The 18,506-nt window shown below is 46.9% G+C and overlaps 1 protein-coding gene across 1 annotated transcript in view; it reads left to right on the top strand.

The window, feature by feature from the left end:
• Nucleotides 1–4,126: 4,126 nt before the first annotated feature.
• Nucleotides 4,127–18,506, top strand: part of MYO3B (myosin IIIB) — a 504,101-nt gene continuing 489,721 nt past the window's right edge. The window contains exons 1-6 of the mRNA XM_075529130.1: nucleotides 4,127–4,166; nucleotides 4,255–4,309; nucleotides 4,883–5,066; nucleotides 5,760–5,894; nucleotides 17,938–18,042; nucleotides 18,241–18,340. Of these exons, the coding sequence (XP_075385245.1) occupies nucleotides 4,127–4,166; nucleotides 4,255–4,309; nucleotides 4,883–5,066; nucleotides 5,760–5,894; nucleotides 17,938–18,042; nucleotides 18,241–18,340 (619 nt within the window). The remainder of the gene's footprint in view (nucleotides 4,167–4,254; nucleotides 4,310–4,882; nucleotides 5,067–5,759; nucleotides 5,895–17,937; nucleotides 18,043–18,240; nucleotides 18,341–18,506) is intronic.

Genomic DNA, 18,506 nt, shown 5'->3' with positions numbered 1-18,506 from the left:
TCTTCCTTGAAAAAGAAGCACTTCGTTTAAAACATAACAACAGATACAATGATCATATCAAAACACAATTCACAACAATCATCGAAACACCACAATGGACTGGACCATTGCCACTGAGTTCTTTCCAATTTATGACTTGTGTGTTACAGAGCGGAGCTGCTCCCTAGAGGTTTCTTTGTTGTAATCTTTATAGAAGCCGGTGGGTTTGAACCGTGAGCCTTGCCATCCTGTGTCATCAAATACCTAATCAGTGTTCTAGATAGCTCATAAATGTTACAATATCTGCAGCTTGTTTGTGTGAATGTAGATCTTACCAGGGGGCTTTTAAAAGTTCATGGAAAGTGGATTTTTTAAAATTCATGGCATTTCCCCCCTAAACGTTTTGAAGCCTACTTGCAGTTCACATTTGGTATGTGTTTGACGATTCTCCTAATCTTGAAGTTACGCCTTCCAATGACTTTTTCTCTTTATTTGTAATTCATCTCTTGGGGACACTGGGTCATTGAATTAGAGCTTTCTACAGTGTTCTGGGTTTTGCTTATTGGTGCTGTTAAGTATTTCATTCTTCCACGGTCATGCCTGTAAACTGGTAATAGGATCTACAAGAAGCATCTTGTCTAGTTTTCTCTCTTTTTGCAATGTTAGAAGTCTGCAGAATCCAAGCCTCTACACATTGTAAGGGCTGACAGAATCTAGCAGGGGACTACTTAACGGTTTTATTATTTAAGTAGACCCTCTGCTGATGACAGGGACCAAAACTCTCACAGACATCTTTAGACAGCCACTCTGCAGTTCTCCTGGTTTATACCCCATGTGGCAGTCAGTGTGATGTTTGACTAGCAAGTCACCCCTCTCGGGTGATAACCCTGGACCTGCTGCTGAGCTCCACCCCTCTCTGGTGATAACCCTGGACCTGCTGCTGAGCTCCACCCCTCTCTGGTGATAACCCTGGACCTGCTGCTGAGCTCCACCCCTCTCTGGTGATAACCCTGGACCTGCTGCTGAGCTCCAGGTGACAGAACCCCTTTTCTTTGCTGTTAGTAGTAAACCAGTCATTCTCAGTGCGCTGGGAGCTATCAGCAGAAAGATTATTATTAAGGATCACTTTCTCAACACCCCCGAAAGAGATATGCTCTCTGCCCTTCTGGAATTTGCCTTCTAAAACCAACCAAACCAACAAAAGGACCTATGTTCTTAACTTCCCAGAGAATGTGTAAACGTGAGGTAAGCGTTACTAAATCTCCACCTATCTATCTTGTGGCTTGAGTAATGAGAAGTCTGTGTATTTTCTGGATGGGTGGCTAATAGCGATGTGAGCACAAAGATGGAAAACATCCCTCTTAACAAGCACGTTCTCTTTATTTACGAAACAGAAACCTTGTCCAGGCCTCGATGCCTTGCTGCCAGCTTGGCTGTTTCTGGTAGTGCAGTCAGAGGTGGGACATTGGACTCTTGCTCTGAGCAAGTTGGCTTTGGAGAGAAATGTGTCGGCAGCATCAGCCGACATAGCGCTGCTGCAGGCAGAAGCACGCTCATCGGTCTTCCCTTCAGAGCAGACACAGCCTGGCTAGGACACCCGATGGGGGCGAAAACCCCACGGGGACACCTCCCTTCTCCCGCCTCTTCCCAGAGGGACCTCACGCACTGCCACCGAGTCGTTTCCAACTCTTAGCGACCGTAGAGGACGGGACGGAACTGTCCCCGTGAGTTTCCCAGGCTGGCCGTGTTTCTGGGAGTGGAAAGCCCCATCTTTGGCCCTGGTTTTGAGCCCTGACCGTATGCATAGCAGCCCAACGAGTAACCACGGCGCCACCAGGGTTCCCGTAGCTCAACCTAGCCTTTCTGTCTGTCTGTCAGTGAGCATCACCGTGCAACCGAAGTTCTCTAGGTGCCTGAAGTCACCCTTTCATTGCACATCCCAGGAGGTGCATGGAGCGCTGTCTTCATCCTCTAGGGCAGCCGGAGCGAACACCGAAGTGAGCGACTTTAAAGAACAGGACTTATTTTCTCCCAGGGCCTTGGCCTTATGGATTCCTTCCCTGTGGGTGGCCCTTGAGCATCCCTTGGCTCCTGGCTGTGAACAGATCTTCTCCTGTGTGAACAGATCTCTGTCTAACCTGTTGTTCTCATTACTCACATGTGGTTAGATTGAGATCCCACCCAACTGGGGTTTATCTAATTAAGCTGATTCCATCTCAGAGCAACCTTAGAGGACAGGGCAGAAAGGCCCCTGTGGACTGTACCTCTTTGTGGAACTAGAAAGCCTCATCATCTCCAGAGAAGCTGGTGGTAGTTTCGAACTGCTGATCTTGTGGTTAGTAGCCCACTAGGGCACCAGGACTTCTCAATGCACATAAAGAAAATGCCATTTCCACACAAGATGATCTGGGTAGGCAGAGCGAGAGGTTAAGATTCCCACACGTATGTTTGGTGAAGACACCATTTAATACAGAGCAAACTCCCATTTCAGTGGCTGCAGGAATCCCGGATCTGCCCTGGGGACTTCTAAAGGTTCTGGGGCAAAGTTCCAGGCATCACTGCTCTCGTTTCAAACACTTCCAGGCCCTTCTCTTGTGCGGTGTGCCCTCAAAGCGGATGTTCCAACCAGCAGGGTCGGTCGGCCCTGAGAAGGCCTGCAGCTGCACTCTGCAGACCAGGGTCCTGCTGTCATTATAGAGTTGTATAAGCAGCCGTGCTTTGGGCTGACTGCTTAATCAATCGTCAGAGACTTAATAGAATCAGCTATTGATTTTACAAAGACAGGACAGGCAACCTTGGTGACTGCGCCTACTTCATTACACCATTGTTTGGCCTGTGAATGTCCACAGGATACATGATGGACATGCCTGCCAACCCCTATCCACCTGTCTTTCCCTCCTTATCACTGGTTCTGACTGTGATGCAGCCCGTTGGGTGAGTTGCCCTTGTTTCAGGGGGAGCAGAGATGCTGTCTATTAGGCCTATAGACGGAAAGTTTTAACCACATTCTCAATTACATGGAGGCCACACTAGTGCTCCATTGGGCCCTCTGGCTACCTCGTGGAACTATCTGGCTATGTGAGCCTTCAATTCTTCTTTGTCCTTTGATGACCTCCCTTTTTAAAGAAAGAGCAGCCTTATGCAAGTATACCTATCTATATATGTGTTGGAGCATACAGGGGGCAAAGTTATGGAAACTTCTTAGATCCAACCAAACAGCTTGAAGAAGTGAGTCATTGGGTCTGGGGGCTCAGGACCCTGGTCTCAGGGGACACCAAGGTCCACAAAGACAATGACCTGCATTATACTTTGGTAAGTAACGATGGTGATCTTAAAAGCTAAAGTACAAGTATTTCTTTCTCCCTGCTTTGAGGAAAGAAGAGTGAAGAAAACTGAAGACACATAGACATAATTAATCCAATAGACTTGAACTAATGGACCACGCCTGCAACATAGTATCCATGACCTTGAAACGGGAAGAGGCAGATGGTGCCCTGCTACTACTGCCAACAGCTCTTTGGGGAATCATATGAGAAGCCCCTAGATAGAGGGGGAGAGAAATGTGGAACAAAACTCAAACAGTAAATATATTTTAAAGAAAACCACCAGGCTGACTAGCTGGAACTGGTGGACCCTGGAGCCCCGAGACCCATAGTCACCCTTCATGTCTGGAAATGAATTCACCACCATGGCTCAAGTTTCAGCCAGCCAAGAGGCAGGTCAAGAATGACACTGGTTTTCCATTTGGGTTAGTGGTATAAGGCTCGTTTAAAATAGACAGCCCAGGATATGGCAAACATTGTAAGAAAGGTTGATTTTGTGAAACACTGACCAAGAGGGAAGGTTAGAATTCACTAGAAGCCTGAAAGCAGCAGATGACAGGCAGATGCTGCTTGATGGGGAAGCTTTGGCTGAAACTCATTACGTGAACCTGACCGAGGCTCTTCGGGAGCTGGAGGCAGGCACCTCTGTGGTGTACGTGCCCACCTGGTGTACTCTGGAAAGGCAGGATTTCACCTGGTACCAGGCACTGTGATTTGTGTTTTCTATTGGTTTTCAATAGCTTTGAGATGTCCCCATCAGAAATAATAAGCAGAAAAATTCAATTGGGTCCATGTGCCAGATGAAATGCCTGTGCCTTAGGAAAATGCCGTCTAGAGAAGAATTTAAATTAGAAGTGGGCAGAGGTGTGCTCATATGAGGCTGGTCAGTATACTCACTTGGGTGGACAGCCAACATGTAGGGCTGGGGCACCGCTGTGGCTTTCTGTTGCAGTCTCTGTTCCTACCAGCCAGAGTGCTGCTGAGGCCAAGGGAGAGTGCAGGTCCTGGTCAGTCCTTCAGTGAATGCCCACACAGGCTATTGCTGTATGGATAGGGTCTGCCCTTGGCTGATTTGTGCAGGCCCCAAGACCTGGTTATCGGTGGGTGCTGTGCACTGATTGATGCTTGGTGCCTAGACTTTGCCCACAGAGGTTGCAGACTGGTTTCCAATGACACTAGGGAGCTCTAGTTATAAGTGTAGTATCCGGGGAGCAAGGATCTTAGGTGCAGGGCTTCCAGTTGCACCCTCCTGCCCCCTCTCTCTCCCCAGCACCACTCCGCAGCTCGTAAACAGCATGGATAATGACTTGCGTGGTCACGACTAGCGATTCCTCATTGCCCTCTCCCTCCTGCTACAGTACGTATACATCATCTCTACTTCTAGAATCCGGTCCACTCTGCCTCCGACTTCCATTTCTTTTAGGAGGTTTCGATGCTTTTAGCATCTGCCTAAAATAGAGAGGCAAGAAATATACCACGAGGTCGGTCGCTGGTTGAGAAATAGAAATATTCTTGCTTTGGAAGCCCACTGTCCCCAATCCTTGTAAGTCTATTGTACATAATAAGCTTCTTCTAACCAGGAAACATCTGTATGGATTATTTCACTACAACCCCATGATGCTTGGACTCGAGTCACTTCCGGATCCCACGGATACCTGGGAAATTATAGAGACCATTGGCAAAGGCACCTATGGTAAAGTCTACAAGGTGACAAATAAGCGAGATGGGAGTCTGGCTGCAGTCAAAGTCCTGGATGCCATCAGTGTAAGTAACTGTGGAGGATGGTGTTTGGTACACATTCATCTTTCAACTTCTTTACTTGGTTCTAGAGATCGTTTTTTATGAAATCTCAAAAGCAATGGAAGGGACTGCCCCTGGAATTAGAGTTTTCCTCTGACTTTAACATTTTCTGGCTCCCATGAATGGAAGGGACTTCACGCGGAGTTAAAACTTTCCCTGACTTTTCATATCTCTGGCCCATTTTATTGTTTTTTTTTTGGGGGGGGGTCCTGCTGGTCCCTGCCACAGCGACCTTGCAAAGAGTGATGCCTCTCACTCAAACGAGCTTCCAGACAGAGGACCCACCTTTGTGGTCTGCGATCATCTTCGGCTGATGGCTGCCGTGAGAGCATCAATCACAGCGTCTCGTGCTGTTCCGTGTTTTGCATAGTGAGATTACAGCCTGGGATGAGTTAGTCTCCTGACTGCTTTGAAAACACAGACGTTTTAAAATTAAAAAAGAAAACTTGCTAAAGAAAACAAGAATAGACACATTAGTTATGATTCTTAGTAGGTTTTCATTGGGATTTGAATATCCGCTGGTAGGTGTTGCCAGGGTATTAAAAATGCAGCGTAAATGTGCTCTGCTTAACGACTAGTTTGATGTCACGGAGGTGGCCTTTCTGACATAGTAATTAGATGTAATCCAGCATGCACTCTTTTTTTAATCCTGTTTAGGATATGGATGAAGAAATTGAGGCAGAATATAACATTTTGCAATTTCTTCCTAATCATCCCAACGTCGTCAAGTTTTATGGGATGTTCTACAAAGCAGATCACTGTGTGGGCGGACAGCTGTGGCTCGTCCTGGAGGTAAGAGGGACCCGTCGCCTCACCATCAGTTTGAACAGAGCGCCAGGGCCAAGCGGATGCTCTTCTGCCTCCAGTGTTCCGCCAGAGTCCTAGGAACCATTGTCCCAGATGTGGGAGAACAATGAGGTTCTTCTGGGTGAACTCCAAAGATTCCTGTTTTTTAGTGTTAAAAGCTTATCATTTCCCCCCTTCCAATGCAGAATGAATACAGGAACAGGTGCAATTGGAAATGCGACTTTTCCTCTCCAGACTAGGAACACTCCTAGGAAAGCTACGCAAGTTGTCAGAAACTGTCAGCCCCAAAGCATGCTTGGCTTGCTCAGCTTTGATCGGCACATTCATGGTCCTAGACTGGGTTTCCTGAGGACTGACTCGGGGTGGCATCGAGAGGCCCGTTGGCGAGTGCTTTCAGGGACTGACCTGGAAGGATGGGAGGAAGGCAAGAAGGGACAAGGGAGACGTGGAAGTCACTTGCAACCGAGGCCTCAGCTGGGGCCGAAATAAGGAATGGGGAAGCTCTTTCAGGGTTACCCTGATTTGTGTCTGGCTGCTTGCTGTCTTTGGGTGACCTGGGGGAGGCAGTTCCCTTAGGTAAGAGCAATCACTGGTGAGGGTAGAGCTGGGAGCAGGGAAGAGTCAACACTTCCGGCAGCGTTTTTCTAAAGAGGTAAATCTGGAGGGACACCCAGTGTATGCTGCATGTTAATAACTTGGAATGAAGGTATGCACCTTGCTGTCCAAGGCGTTTCCCCACAAACACAGTCCCCCATGGAACTGAAGTGGCAGGCACATAAGAATGAGACTGGCTTAGGACGATAGGTGACCTGCTTCATTTCTACTGCCCTGGCCTCTGCCCCTCCGGCTTCTCAATCATCACATAATTAAAGGGGATTCAAAACGTTTTGTTTTCCCACGAACTTTCTGATGCTCCTGTTGTGATCCAAGAGACAAGGGCACGCTTGAAGGCCGTTAGGGAGAAGCACCACCAGGAGAGGGCAGCCTTGTTCAAATCTCCCGCCAGCTCTGGGCGGCCTGAGCTGGAAGAAATGTAACGGGGCCATCAGGGTGACTGTGTGTGTTGGGGGTGGAGGGTGATTGAACTTCTTATATTCAAAGAGAATGATGCGCAGGGAAACCGATTTGAACATTTCTTTCCTATCCGTTGTCTTCCTCAGAACATAAAGGTCTAAGGGGTTTTACTTACCCCAGAATCCCCGTTGTCCATTTAGTTGACTGATCAAGTAATAGAATACATTCTCACGTTGTCTTCTTTGGGTCTGATCCTCCCTTCCACGATTCTCCCTTGAGAACAATGTGGATTTTTCTCTTGGGAAGTAAGCTCTAGAATAGTGTTTATTTAAAAATATATATTGCTTTTCTTGGTAATTGCAAGGCATTTTAAAACTAAACAAAAAACTCACTGCCATTGAGTCCATTTCTGATTCAGAGAGACCCTATAGGACTGAGGATACCCACCCCGTGGGTTTCTGAGATTGTAACTCTTTATGGGAGTAGAAAGTCTCCTTTTGTCTCCCAAGGACTGGCTGAAGGTTTTGAACTGCTGACCTTGGGGTTTGCAGCCTGAGGTGTAACCCACATGGCCACCTGGAGCCTCTGATTCTATTCTCCTTTGACTCTGTAAGATCTCCACGCTTCAACTTCATTGTAATTCAATAAAGGAAGCACCAGGACCAAGAACTCTTCTTGCCGGCTCATCCCTGTCTCCCCTCACTCTGACTCAGAGAAGATTCTGCATTCAGAATCAAGGAACCCATCCTTTAGGGATTTCCCAGGCTCTAACAAGGGTGCTCTGCCCTGGTGCCACCTGACAGACAGGAAGGCTGCTCCTCCCTGCAGCCACCTGGCGAAAGTTCTTCCTCATGAGAGGTGACTGGATGCCAGTTCCTCAAGCATATGGGCCAAGGCATCCAGGAAGGGCTGCACATGGGCCTGAAAGATGAGAAAGAACCCGGAACCATGTGCAGATGCTCCCCTGCCAGCTGTCTCTCGCCTTCTCGGGGTAACCATGGGTGGAGAGAGGCTGCCCCGAGACACTGAATTATTCATTCTGCAGCAACACAAGATGCTGGCGTTTATGACTGGCGCATGTTGCTGGGCTCATGCCAAAGGTGGTGGTGGGGTGGGGAGTCAGAATCCCTCGGCCTTCGTTTCCAGAATGGGCAGTCTCAGCAGGCTTCTGGTTGGTCAGGGGGCAGCTGGCCTCCAGCAGTTGTTGCTTCATCCAGAAGCGCATGGCTTCCTGGACTCTGCACTGGAAAGACCCTCAGTGCCATAAAGGTTTATCCCTTTAATGTTCATTTGAGGAACAGATGCCCGGAGAGGGGGTGAGGCCGGCTACCTGTTGCCTGGCAGAGCAACAGGTGAAATCGTGCCTCAGGAATTTTCTACCTTCATGTCCTGCTATTTGCGATGCTATTTGTCTGATCACTGGAACACAGACGTAGGTCTGTAGCTGGGAGACTGGGAGTTCCCGATTATATGCTTGTACACACACACACACACACACACATGCACACACACACACGCACACACACACACGCACACACACACACACACAGAGTTTTATGACGACAGATGGGCTACCCAGCAGCTGACTCTCTTGCTGCCCCCACAGCTGGTTCCGGAGTGTGGTAGGGACTTAGCCAATACAATTATGATCTGTTGAATATTGTTCTCCTCACCCAGAAGACTGAGACGAAATTTATGTTGCTTTTGTTCTTTTCGTGCCGCATGGGATGCAGGGCCCAGTGCAAGGCCATTCCCCTGAGCAGGTCCAGGGGACAGACAGATGTTATTAATGTCATCCGCAAATCTCCATGACTCTGAAAACAGGAGCAAATGAAAATGTCATTTTGGGAATTCTTTACTAGTTGTTAACAGAAGGTAAACAAAAGTACTCTTTTGGTGTGGAAGTTTGGTTCTACAGAAATAGTAAAATTAAAAAAAATCCTTACATCCTAGGATCTCTTATCTAAAGGAAATTTGAAAAGAAATTGGAACTGAAAGCAAAACTTACTACTTGGAAAGAACACATCCTAATATGTGTGCAAGGCATCAGGTCCATATTGTAATTCCTCTCCATGTAAGGCCTTGGGCTGGTGGTAATGCTTCAGTTCAGCAGGAATCACGTGTCCCCACCAAGGAAATGACTGAGAGTAGCAGCTAATGAAATTGTAAGGTTGCACACCCAAACACAACCCCTTAACATTTTAAACCGGGTAAAAGAATTAACTTTAAAAGAACAAAGGAGGGGGTGCAGGGAGGGGGAAAACGAGGAGCTGATACCAAGGGTTCAAGTCGAAAGAAAATGTTTTGAGAATGATGATGGCAAAAAATTTACAAATGTGCTTGACACAATGGATGTATTGTGGATTGTGATAAGAATCATAAAAACCCACAATAAAATGATTTTAAAAGAAAATTGGATTTTTACCTGTCAGAGATCTTAATAGCTAAAGGGCTTCAAAACGTCTGTGGAAAATGGAATTGAAACGCAATGGGATTTTGCCAAGAACTTTGGAAGCCCCCCGGTGTGTAGTAGAGCCAGAGCAATGAAAGACACCTCTGTCCAGCTTTCCTTTCCTTTAAGGATCCAGAAAGCCCAGCCGCAGATCAAGTGTCATCCCAAGTGTTATCCAGTACACGGTTTTCACCTGTGTGAACTCGGTAGAATTGTTTGTCTAAATAACAAAGCAGTGTCTTCGCAGGACTCTGATGGACTGGAACTTGACCTTTGACTGACCAGAGTAGGTCGGAAAACCCTGGCGCGTGGGGCACTGGCTCGGATGATCGGGAAGGCACAGAAAGAAACACATGGTGGTGGAGAAGGGAAGAGCTTCGAATTGGCTCAGAGCTGCCGCGTACAAACACGAACTAGACAAGATCAGCAAAACAGAGAATTGCTACTGAGTATTGAGATTCCCTGAGGAGCCTGGCATGGTGGTTATACAGTGGACTACTATCTGCGGAGGGGAGGGCACTCAGTGACGACTGGCCACTGCTCCTGTGGGCATCTCGCCACCCTGTTTCGAGTGGCATGCTTTTACCTTCTGGGTGCAAGTCAGTGGCAGTCCCTAAAGCCTGTGTGTTGTTTAGGCAGCCCCAGCTCTGTGCGGTCCAGTAAAATGGTGCTCTACAGTTTTCAACGCTACACACGAGGGACTCGAACCCCAACCTTTGGGCTCTCAGCTAAGCGTGTTAACTGCTTGCACCATTGCAGGGTCTGGATTCAAGTCAGAGGTGCCTGCTGATCTGCTTCTGAAAAAAACAAAAATGGCCCTTGGAAACCCTCCTGAAGCCCAGTTCTAACTTGGATGCCCATGGAGGTGCTGAGAGCAGAGGCCAAACCAACAAAGACAGTCCTTTGAACCCCACCCTGGAGGTCAATCAACATGAAGGCTTGAACGCTGGAGCTGAGACTAGAAAAGTGTGCAGACTGTGTGGCACTGGCCGTTCTGAGAGAAGGGTAGGAAAATGGATGGCGTGTGGAGCAAAGAGCATTCTATTGCTTGGAATGATGACCGCCTCAGCAAATGTGCACACTGGGGTCTAATAGATACTCAACCTGGTCTGGAAAAAAAAAAAAGACGTGGAGCAAAAATGACTTTTCCATTTTTCTTGGTTTGGAACGAACTGCTCATTACATTCTGGGTACATCCAGCTGCCACATTTCCCAGATGCTGGGGGTGTAGGGAGGGCCTGCACGCTCAGAGACACACCTCCGTGTCTGAATCTGGCTGCTGGCAGAGGGGGCGGAAGGAGGGGCAGCCTGTGCCAGCCTGCAGGGGCAGGTGGGGGGCTTGGTGCCTTGTTCCAGCTGCCAGGGGATTGGGTGCAGTTCAGTATAATTCCCTGTTAGTCCCATTTCTTACCATGGCCTTCCCATTTCACTGGACGCTTATTTTGGTGAAGCTATTCTTCGTGGTACCTGCTTTCATTCAAAGTCCTTTCTCTACAACCCACGGGCTGCCCTTTAGAACCTTTGCTGGTGGACTTCTTAGCTTCATGGGCTGGCTTCCTCTAAAGGTGCCTGGAGCAGTTTAATTAATTGCATGTTTCTGTGACTCCAGGCTCTTAAACGCTGACATTTAGTGAACAAAAGCCCCTGCTGAGTAAGATCCTTTTGTTGTTTTTAAACACACAGCTGGGTTTTGATCCTGCTGAAAAAATGGCTCCTCTTAAGTCCCTTTTCACATTCTAGAAGAAAGTTTATGAATTTTGTGTTTATATATATATTCAGATATATATCTGAATATATATTGCTGAATATATATATATATATATAGCTGAATATATATATTGCTGAATATATATATAGCTGAATATATATATATTGCTGAATAAGCCCTAGTTGCAAAAGTGGCTATACTCTAAGTAGGGCAGGAGAGAGATGAAAATGAGGTTCCAGGGGACAGTGCCAGGGATGAGTTATGTTGGATCTTCACCCAGCATTTAATTTAAATTTTCTCTCAGTAGAATTTTAATAGCACACTTACAATTCAATCACGCATGTGCCTCCTGTCCCGGGAGCCAGGCTGAGGAGCGGTTCTCATGCCTTGCATTCCCGTCGGTGCCTTTGCGTTGCAGGATCAGAGGACTACACCGCTATTCCCCTCATTCTCACCATATTCCAAGGCTGTCTCTCCCTTACCTTCCACATCTGGTCAGTCATATCCTCTCACAAAAACTCAAACTCCCCGCCACTGAGTCGATTCTGGCTCATGAAGAGCCTATAGGATAGAGCAGAACTGCCCAGGTGGGTTTCCAAAACTATAAATCTTTATAAGAGTAGAGAGCCTCATCTCTATCCCACAGAGAGACTGGGAGTTTTGAACTGCTGACCTTGCAGTTAGCAGCTCCATGTGTAACTCCTAACACCACCAGGGCTACCTGTCTCCTAAGAGCTCCTGTCCCCACCACCTCCCCCAACCCCATCTCTGTGCTGAGTACCGTCCTCCTGCCTCGTGACTGTGCTTGCTGGGTGCTCCGGCAGGTAGCTGGTTCCTGAAGTCGTCCTCTGCTCACCATGCTCCAGTCTTCTGCCTGAGTCATCTCCCCACCATGTAAATGTAGACATTGAGAGCCCCTGCCCCAAACCTCCCAATGGCTTGCCTTCTTCTAACGTCCTGTCATATTATTCTGACTCAAGCAGTGTATATTAATAAAGCCCAAATTCCTTAGTAAGACACGTCATTTCCCATTTCCATCCCCACCTTGCCTGCCCATCTCTCTGCCTTAGAGACCTGGGATCCTGATCCCCTTTGTCCCCACAGTAGCAGAATGTACGTATGCACGCACGCATTTACACACACACATATGCACGCACTCCCCTGCCCCCCTGCATTCTTTCATGTTCTCTTCCTTTGCACAAGGGGCTCTTTTTCCTGGGGTGACTCCCCTTTCTCCCACAAAAAGCCTTTCTTCTTCCAACTCCTTGTAAATGTTATGTCCCACAGGAAGATTTCCCAGGCCGTCTACTCTCTCCCTCACTCTAGCGTAGCTCATCTTCCCATCTTCTGTCTCCCCAGCTGCTACCTTAAGCAGCCCCTCCTTTCAGCTCACACACTCTTTTTTGTGAAGTCCCCCCACTGGGCTGTGAGCCACTGGAGAGCAGGGGCTGCGCCATCTTTAGGATTGAGTTAGGAGGAACAAATCGGGACAATCACAACCTTTTGCGAACAGAGGTAACTTTCTTTTTAATAGCAGAGCACAGCTTTGTTCTTGACCTTCAATCTGCCTAGAGAAGACAATGGATTTTGACCTAATCTGAATTTAGTGCCTTCTCTAAGAAGGGGCAAATTCCAGTGCTGAGACCTCATTTTCACAGTATAGCTCAAAACTCAGTTATTGGGCTGTTTTTCCGCCACCTGTCTGTCGGTTGGTGGTACCCTAGAGGCATATGGTTTGCTTTGATGCTGGAGGCTCTGTTGCTGGTATTTCGATGGAGTGTCTAGAATATGAGGCAGAAAGGCCTGGCACTCTATTTCTGAAAGTTAACCAGTGAAAGCATTACGGATCACCACGGAATATTGTTCCATGGAGCTCTGGAAGGTGAGCCCTCGATGTTGGAAGGGCCTCAGAATACCCCAGGGCCAGAGGATGGACACAAGCGTACCGATTGTGCAGATGGTACAGGACAGGGCAATGCCTTGTTCTGTTGGCATGGGGTCATCGTGAGGTGGATCCAATTTGGCAGTGACTAGAAAAAACAAATCCTCAGAGAAACTGGATTGCACGAAGAAGAATGTAGCATCAGGACTGGAGGAAGGCTTATTGGCCCCCTGAGCTATGCAGAGGATACAACCTTGCTTGCTAAAAGTGAGGGGGACTCGAAGCACTTGCTGATGAACATCAAGGGTTGCAGCCTTCTGTGTGGATTACAACTCAATGCAAAGAAGACCCAGATCCTCCCAACTGGATCAATAGGTAGTTTCATGATAAATGGCAGAAAGATTGAAGTTGTCCAAGATTTCATCTTGCTGGGATCCAAAATCAATGCTCACGGAAGCAGCAGTCAAGAAATCAAATTATGCATTGCATTGGGTAAATCTGCACCAAGACTGCTTTACAGTTCTGAAAACCAAGAATGTTATTTTGGGGACCGAGGTGTGCCTGACCTAACCCATGGCATTTTCAATTGCCTCACATACCTGTGAAAGTTGGACATTAGCTAAGAAAGACTGAAGATAAATCCATGTGTTTGAATTGTGTTGCTGGGGAAGAATCCTGAAAGTACCAGGGACTGCCAAAAAGAACCACCAAATGTGCCGTGGAAGATGTGCAGCCAGCATGCGCCTTAAAGGCCAGGGTGGTGAGGCTTCATCTTCCTCACGTGGACATTTGGTCAGCAGAGATCAGTCCCTCGGCAAGGGCACCAGGCTGGGTGCAAAAGAGGAAGGCCCTCAATGACATGCAGTGTCACAGTCACTGCCACAGCGGGCTCCGCCTAGCAGTAGTTCATTCCATGTGCGTCGGGTCGCTGTGGATCAGAACCGAATTAATGGCACCTAACAAAACAGCAGCAAAGCTCCGTTTTTTAAAAGAAAGTCTTCTCTCCTTCCCCGGTGAGACATCTGGATCTGGGTACAGGTAGAGGTTTATGTAAGACCGTGGCTATGAGGGCAGAGGCCTCTGAGCCACCGCGAGGTAACCACCAAGTTCTTGTGATGCCAAAACGGTGCTTTCTGCCTAGATTGCCTCCCGATGTCCCTGGCCCCCCTCCTTCGTAAGGGTTTCATCCTCTGGGAGATGTTCATAATTAGAGTTGAATTCATCCTAGTGCGTAATTATCTAGATAAACAGTTGTCTTCCTTTTGAAAAGTCGCTAAGCCATGCTGCCTTGGCTTTCCTTGCTTAAGAAAAGCTAGTTGACTCAAGCAGCCACAACCCCGAGAACTACTGCTGTTCGCTGGCTAACTTTCCCCAGTTAGAAAACGAAGAAAATGCCCCGCGGAGCCCTGCTTCTAAAGCAGGGTCTTTACCTTTTAAAAGTTAGGCTGCCCCCGAAAATATGATGAAAACTCTGAAATTTCTCTCCAGAAAAAAAACACAAGATGTATATGCAACACGCTGCCTATAATTTCAGGATAGATGTGTGTACTCTGCTCAGATAAGTCAAGAAGTTTTCATTTGTGATTGCATGTAGCAACCCAGCCCTGTAAACTGATTTCCAGGGTTAAAGTTAGGGAGTGGAGTAATGCAGCAAACATTTCCCTTTACCTTGCCAAGAGATGAGAGTGGTCTAGCATCGTATTCAAGTCTCAGTCACAGACCATCTGTCCTAAAGACAATAATGCAGAGTACATCATAGAGACCAGATGTGTGGGATACAGCCTTAGAGTATTTTTAATTTTAGAAAAAGAAGAGCCCAAAGAGCACATATACTGCTACTGGACCCTCTAAACCTTGCCCGCATGGCAATTCTGCAGAGTTGCTGGTTCGCCTCTGATACCTGTGTGTTCTAGGGAGGAAAAGATCCCAGATTCAATCCCTGTCCAAAGCCTCAAACAGGATGAAGACAAGACAGAGAGACAAACGACCAGAGTGAGGGAGACCATGATCATGAAGGAGTCCATAAGTGTGCCCAATGTACCGATAGCCCTGCGGCTGACAACAAATGATGAGAAACAAAGGAAACCATTACACCGTCATAACTGGTGGCAGATCAATTCATCGCTCTTACAGGGAAAGAACACACACAGCTGCCTATTAGAAAGGCTTAGAAGTTTGTTCTGTGGAACTTTGACCACCTGCCCACGTGGTTGCAGGGTATTGGTTGTTACTCATGACCATGTAGTCCTCAGACTTTAGGCGATACGCATCTGCTAATATGTTAGTTGCTGGTTGGGGGTGCCCATCCAAGTTCCCTGGAAGGGACTACACCTCCCTGGGCTTACTGTCAAGCAGTCACTGCCATGACTTTCAAAAGATAAAAACTCACTGTCATCAAGTTGATGCCGACTCACAGTGACCCTACAGCACAGAGGAGAACTGTCACTGTGAGTTTCTGAGACTGTGACTCTCTACAGGAGGAGAAAGCCCTCTTTTTTCCCCAGAGAAGGAATTCAGTGGAGGCTTAGTCCAAACGGGATTCTGCAAATGGAGTTTGGCTTTTCACGGTCATCCATAGCCTACTGCAAGAATTTAAGTTCTAATATACCGTTAATGAACAGTCTAGTGTGTACGTACTTGCTTATTCTAGACATCTTTTATAAGTAGGGGCCTTCAATGTTTGTCCAAAATTTGCTGCTGGTGATGAATTTTCAGCTATAAGAGGGTCTCTATGAGGAGGGTCCAGCCAGTGCAGCTTCTGGGTCCCATAAAGAAGACACCAAAGTGAGAAAGGCGGATCATGTCAGCAAGGGACTCTGAAGCATAAACCTCATATCAAGGTCCCTGAACAGCCGGTTACCTTCATATGATGTATTTTCTAACAAGGAGGTTATAAATATGCATAAGAGACCAAGGAGAATATTTGCACTTTTAGGATTAACAACTGTGGGAGTGCAGCAGTGGTGGCGGGGGTATTAAATGGCTGCCAATGGGTGTGTTTTTCAGCCTGTAATGTCAGAGTCAGGAACCTTGGGCTTTGATGTTGGCAAGTTGGCAGTTCAAAACCACCAGCTACTCTCAGGAGAAAGATGGGACTTTCTATTCCCATAGACAGTTATAGCCTCAGAAACTTACAGGGCCAGTTGTACCCTGCCCTACAGAGTTGCTGTGGCAGTTACATAATCTCCTGTCAACTTACGAAGGGGTGGAGCCTAGCCTGTCAATCAGATCACAGCTTGATGACCTCATTTGAAGGCACGAAGGAGATAAACAGCTCACTGGAGGCCAGATATACTCTCTTCGTCTTCCTGCTAACAAGATACATGGAGTTATGCTAGAGCCCTGGAGCTGGAGGAGCCATGTGAAGACTCCCGCCAACACTGAGATGCTTCCACTACCACTGGATCCGCAAGACCTTCCACCCACTGGCCTGTGATCTTCCTGCATTCAGTGTCACTCCATGTGTTTCTTGACTATGAAGAGAAATTTATGCATTGGTATCAGCTATATGGGCTATTATTGGGTTTATGGATTTGATCTGGACTGGGCCAGGATGTATTCTTATTGTATAATTACTCTTTATATAAAGCTCTTTCTTATACACATATGAGTATCTATGACTTTGTTTCTCTAGTCAACCCTGACTAACACAGTTGCTATGAGTCAGTGAGCTTTCTCTCAGGCTAACTTCAAGTTTTTCATTCTGAGCAAGGGACTTTGGTCGGTAAAGAATGGGAGGAGGGGGTCTCATTTTGTGACTGACTCACTATCAGGCGTAATGTTTTAAATGTTTATCCATGTTGTAGCGTGTATCATAACTTAATTTCTCTTCATTTTCTGTTCTCTTTTACATCTGGGATGCACATTTTAAAGACATTTTTCATAAAGAGCAAAATATGTCCAATAACTCATTATGATTCTATATTGTGAATTAGGTGAAGGTTTAGAGATCAGATCATCAGTTTTATATTGTGTAATTTATATACATTTTATTTCAAATCATCCATTTCAATCTCCTTACTTCCTCCCTGTGCTTTCTGTGCTCATTTCCCCTTCTTCTATATCCCTTTGATCTTTTTCTTTGTGTAAATGCTACCCTTTTGACCATAAAGAGTTGGTTGTTCTGATGGGGGGGCTGGATGAAGGGCGGGACTTTCAGTTCCAGAACACAAAGATGGCTCAAGGTCCTAGTCCTGAGGGCCCCACCAGTCTCTATTTAACCAATAAGGGTGATTTCTTTTATAATTTTGAGTTTTGCTCCACAGTTTCTCCCTTCTAATGCGATCGTTTCAGAGCAGTTGGTAGTGCTAGTTGGGTAGCATGGAGTTCCTTGGTCTCCAGGTTGTGGTCGTTAGTTTACTGGACTAATTGGTTCCATATGTCTCTAGAGTTTCATGGCTCTTCTTTTCTCTGGATGGGCCACATAAAAGCTGCATATGACATGGCCGCTCAAGGGCTTGTAAGACCCCAGCCACTACTCACCAAAGTAGGCTATAGAACCTAGTCTTTGTGAACCCTGTTATGCCAAATGACCTTGGTGTCCACCGAGACTAGGGTCCCGAGCCCCAGCAACACACTTCCTCAAGGTCTTTACCTGGCCATGTCTAAGATGTTTCATAACTTTGCTCCCTAGATACTCCCCCACATTCATGGATTATATGCGTTTCCTTTGTCACTCCTAAGTAATGTTTCATGCTTTTATATTTCACTTGACATGCAAAAAGGTCAGCTATTTCAACATGTACTTTGACTCATACATTATCCCTTTGACTAATGAACACACACATGTGCACGCACACACAGGGAACTAGACTTGGTGGTGCAATGGAAATTGGAAGTCTCATTATTCTGAGTTGCTGTTTTGTGGACTACAAATTTGCTTTAATGCATCTCATCAGTAATTGGTAGCTTTTCTTCTTAATTTCTTTTTCTTTTCTTTTTGTGTGTGTCTCCCTGCTGTTTCCCCTCGCAGCTGTGCAACGGAGGGTCGGTCACTGAGCTCGTCAAAAGTCTGCTCAGTTGTGGCCAGCGGTTGGATGAAGCAATGATCTCATACATCTTGTACGGAGCCCTCAAGGTAAGACGTGGATCCAGCTGGTTTAGGCAGCAGTGGGAGCAGAGCTCTCTCCATTGCAAATTAACGGGGTGGAGGAGAGCCTCTTTAATATGCAAGGGTTAACTCAGCAGGGAGGTGCAGTGGACTGGACTTTTAAATCGGAGAATAACGTGCCCCTTTCTCTTTCTTGTTGCTTGGTGGTGGTGGGACTCCATGCAGGGCCTTCAACATTTGCACAACAACAGAATCATCCACCGCGATGTCAAGGGGAATAACATTCTTCTGACAACAGAAGGAGGAGTTAAGCTCGTTGACTTTGGTAATGACTGCTTGTCGTTTGTTTTCTTGATGTGTGCAGTTCAGCCCAAGGCGACAATTGATTGCAATCTCAGAAGACAGGGCCCTCTCCAGCACGCCAGAGGCTGAGGCATTTTTCCAGTTAAAGGCAGACTGGAGAGTGGGGGGTTACCAGATGGAGCACCCTA

Source organism: Tenrec ecaudatus, chromosome 13 (assembly GCF_050624435.1).
Source record: "Tenrec ecaudatus isolate mTenEca1 chromosome 13, mTenEca1.hap1, whole genome shotgun sequence".
Lineage (NCBI taxonomy): Eukaryota > Metazoa > Chordata > Mammalia > Afrosoricida > Tenrecidae > Tenrec > Tenrec ecaudatus.
Note: the sequence above shows the minus strand (reverse complement) of the source record. Positions and strands in the feature narration are given on the sequence as shown.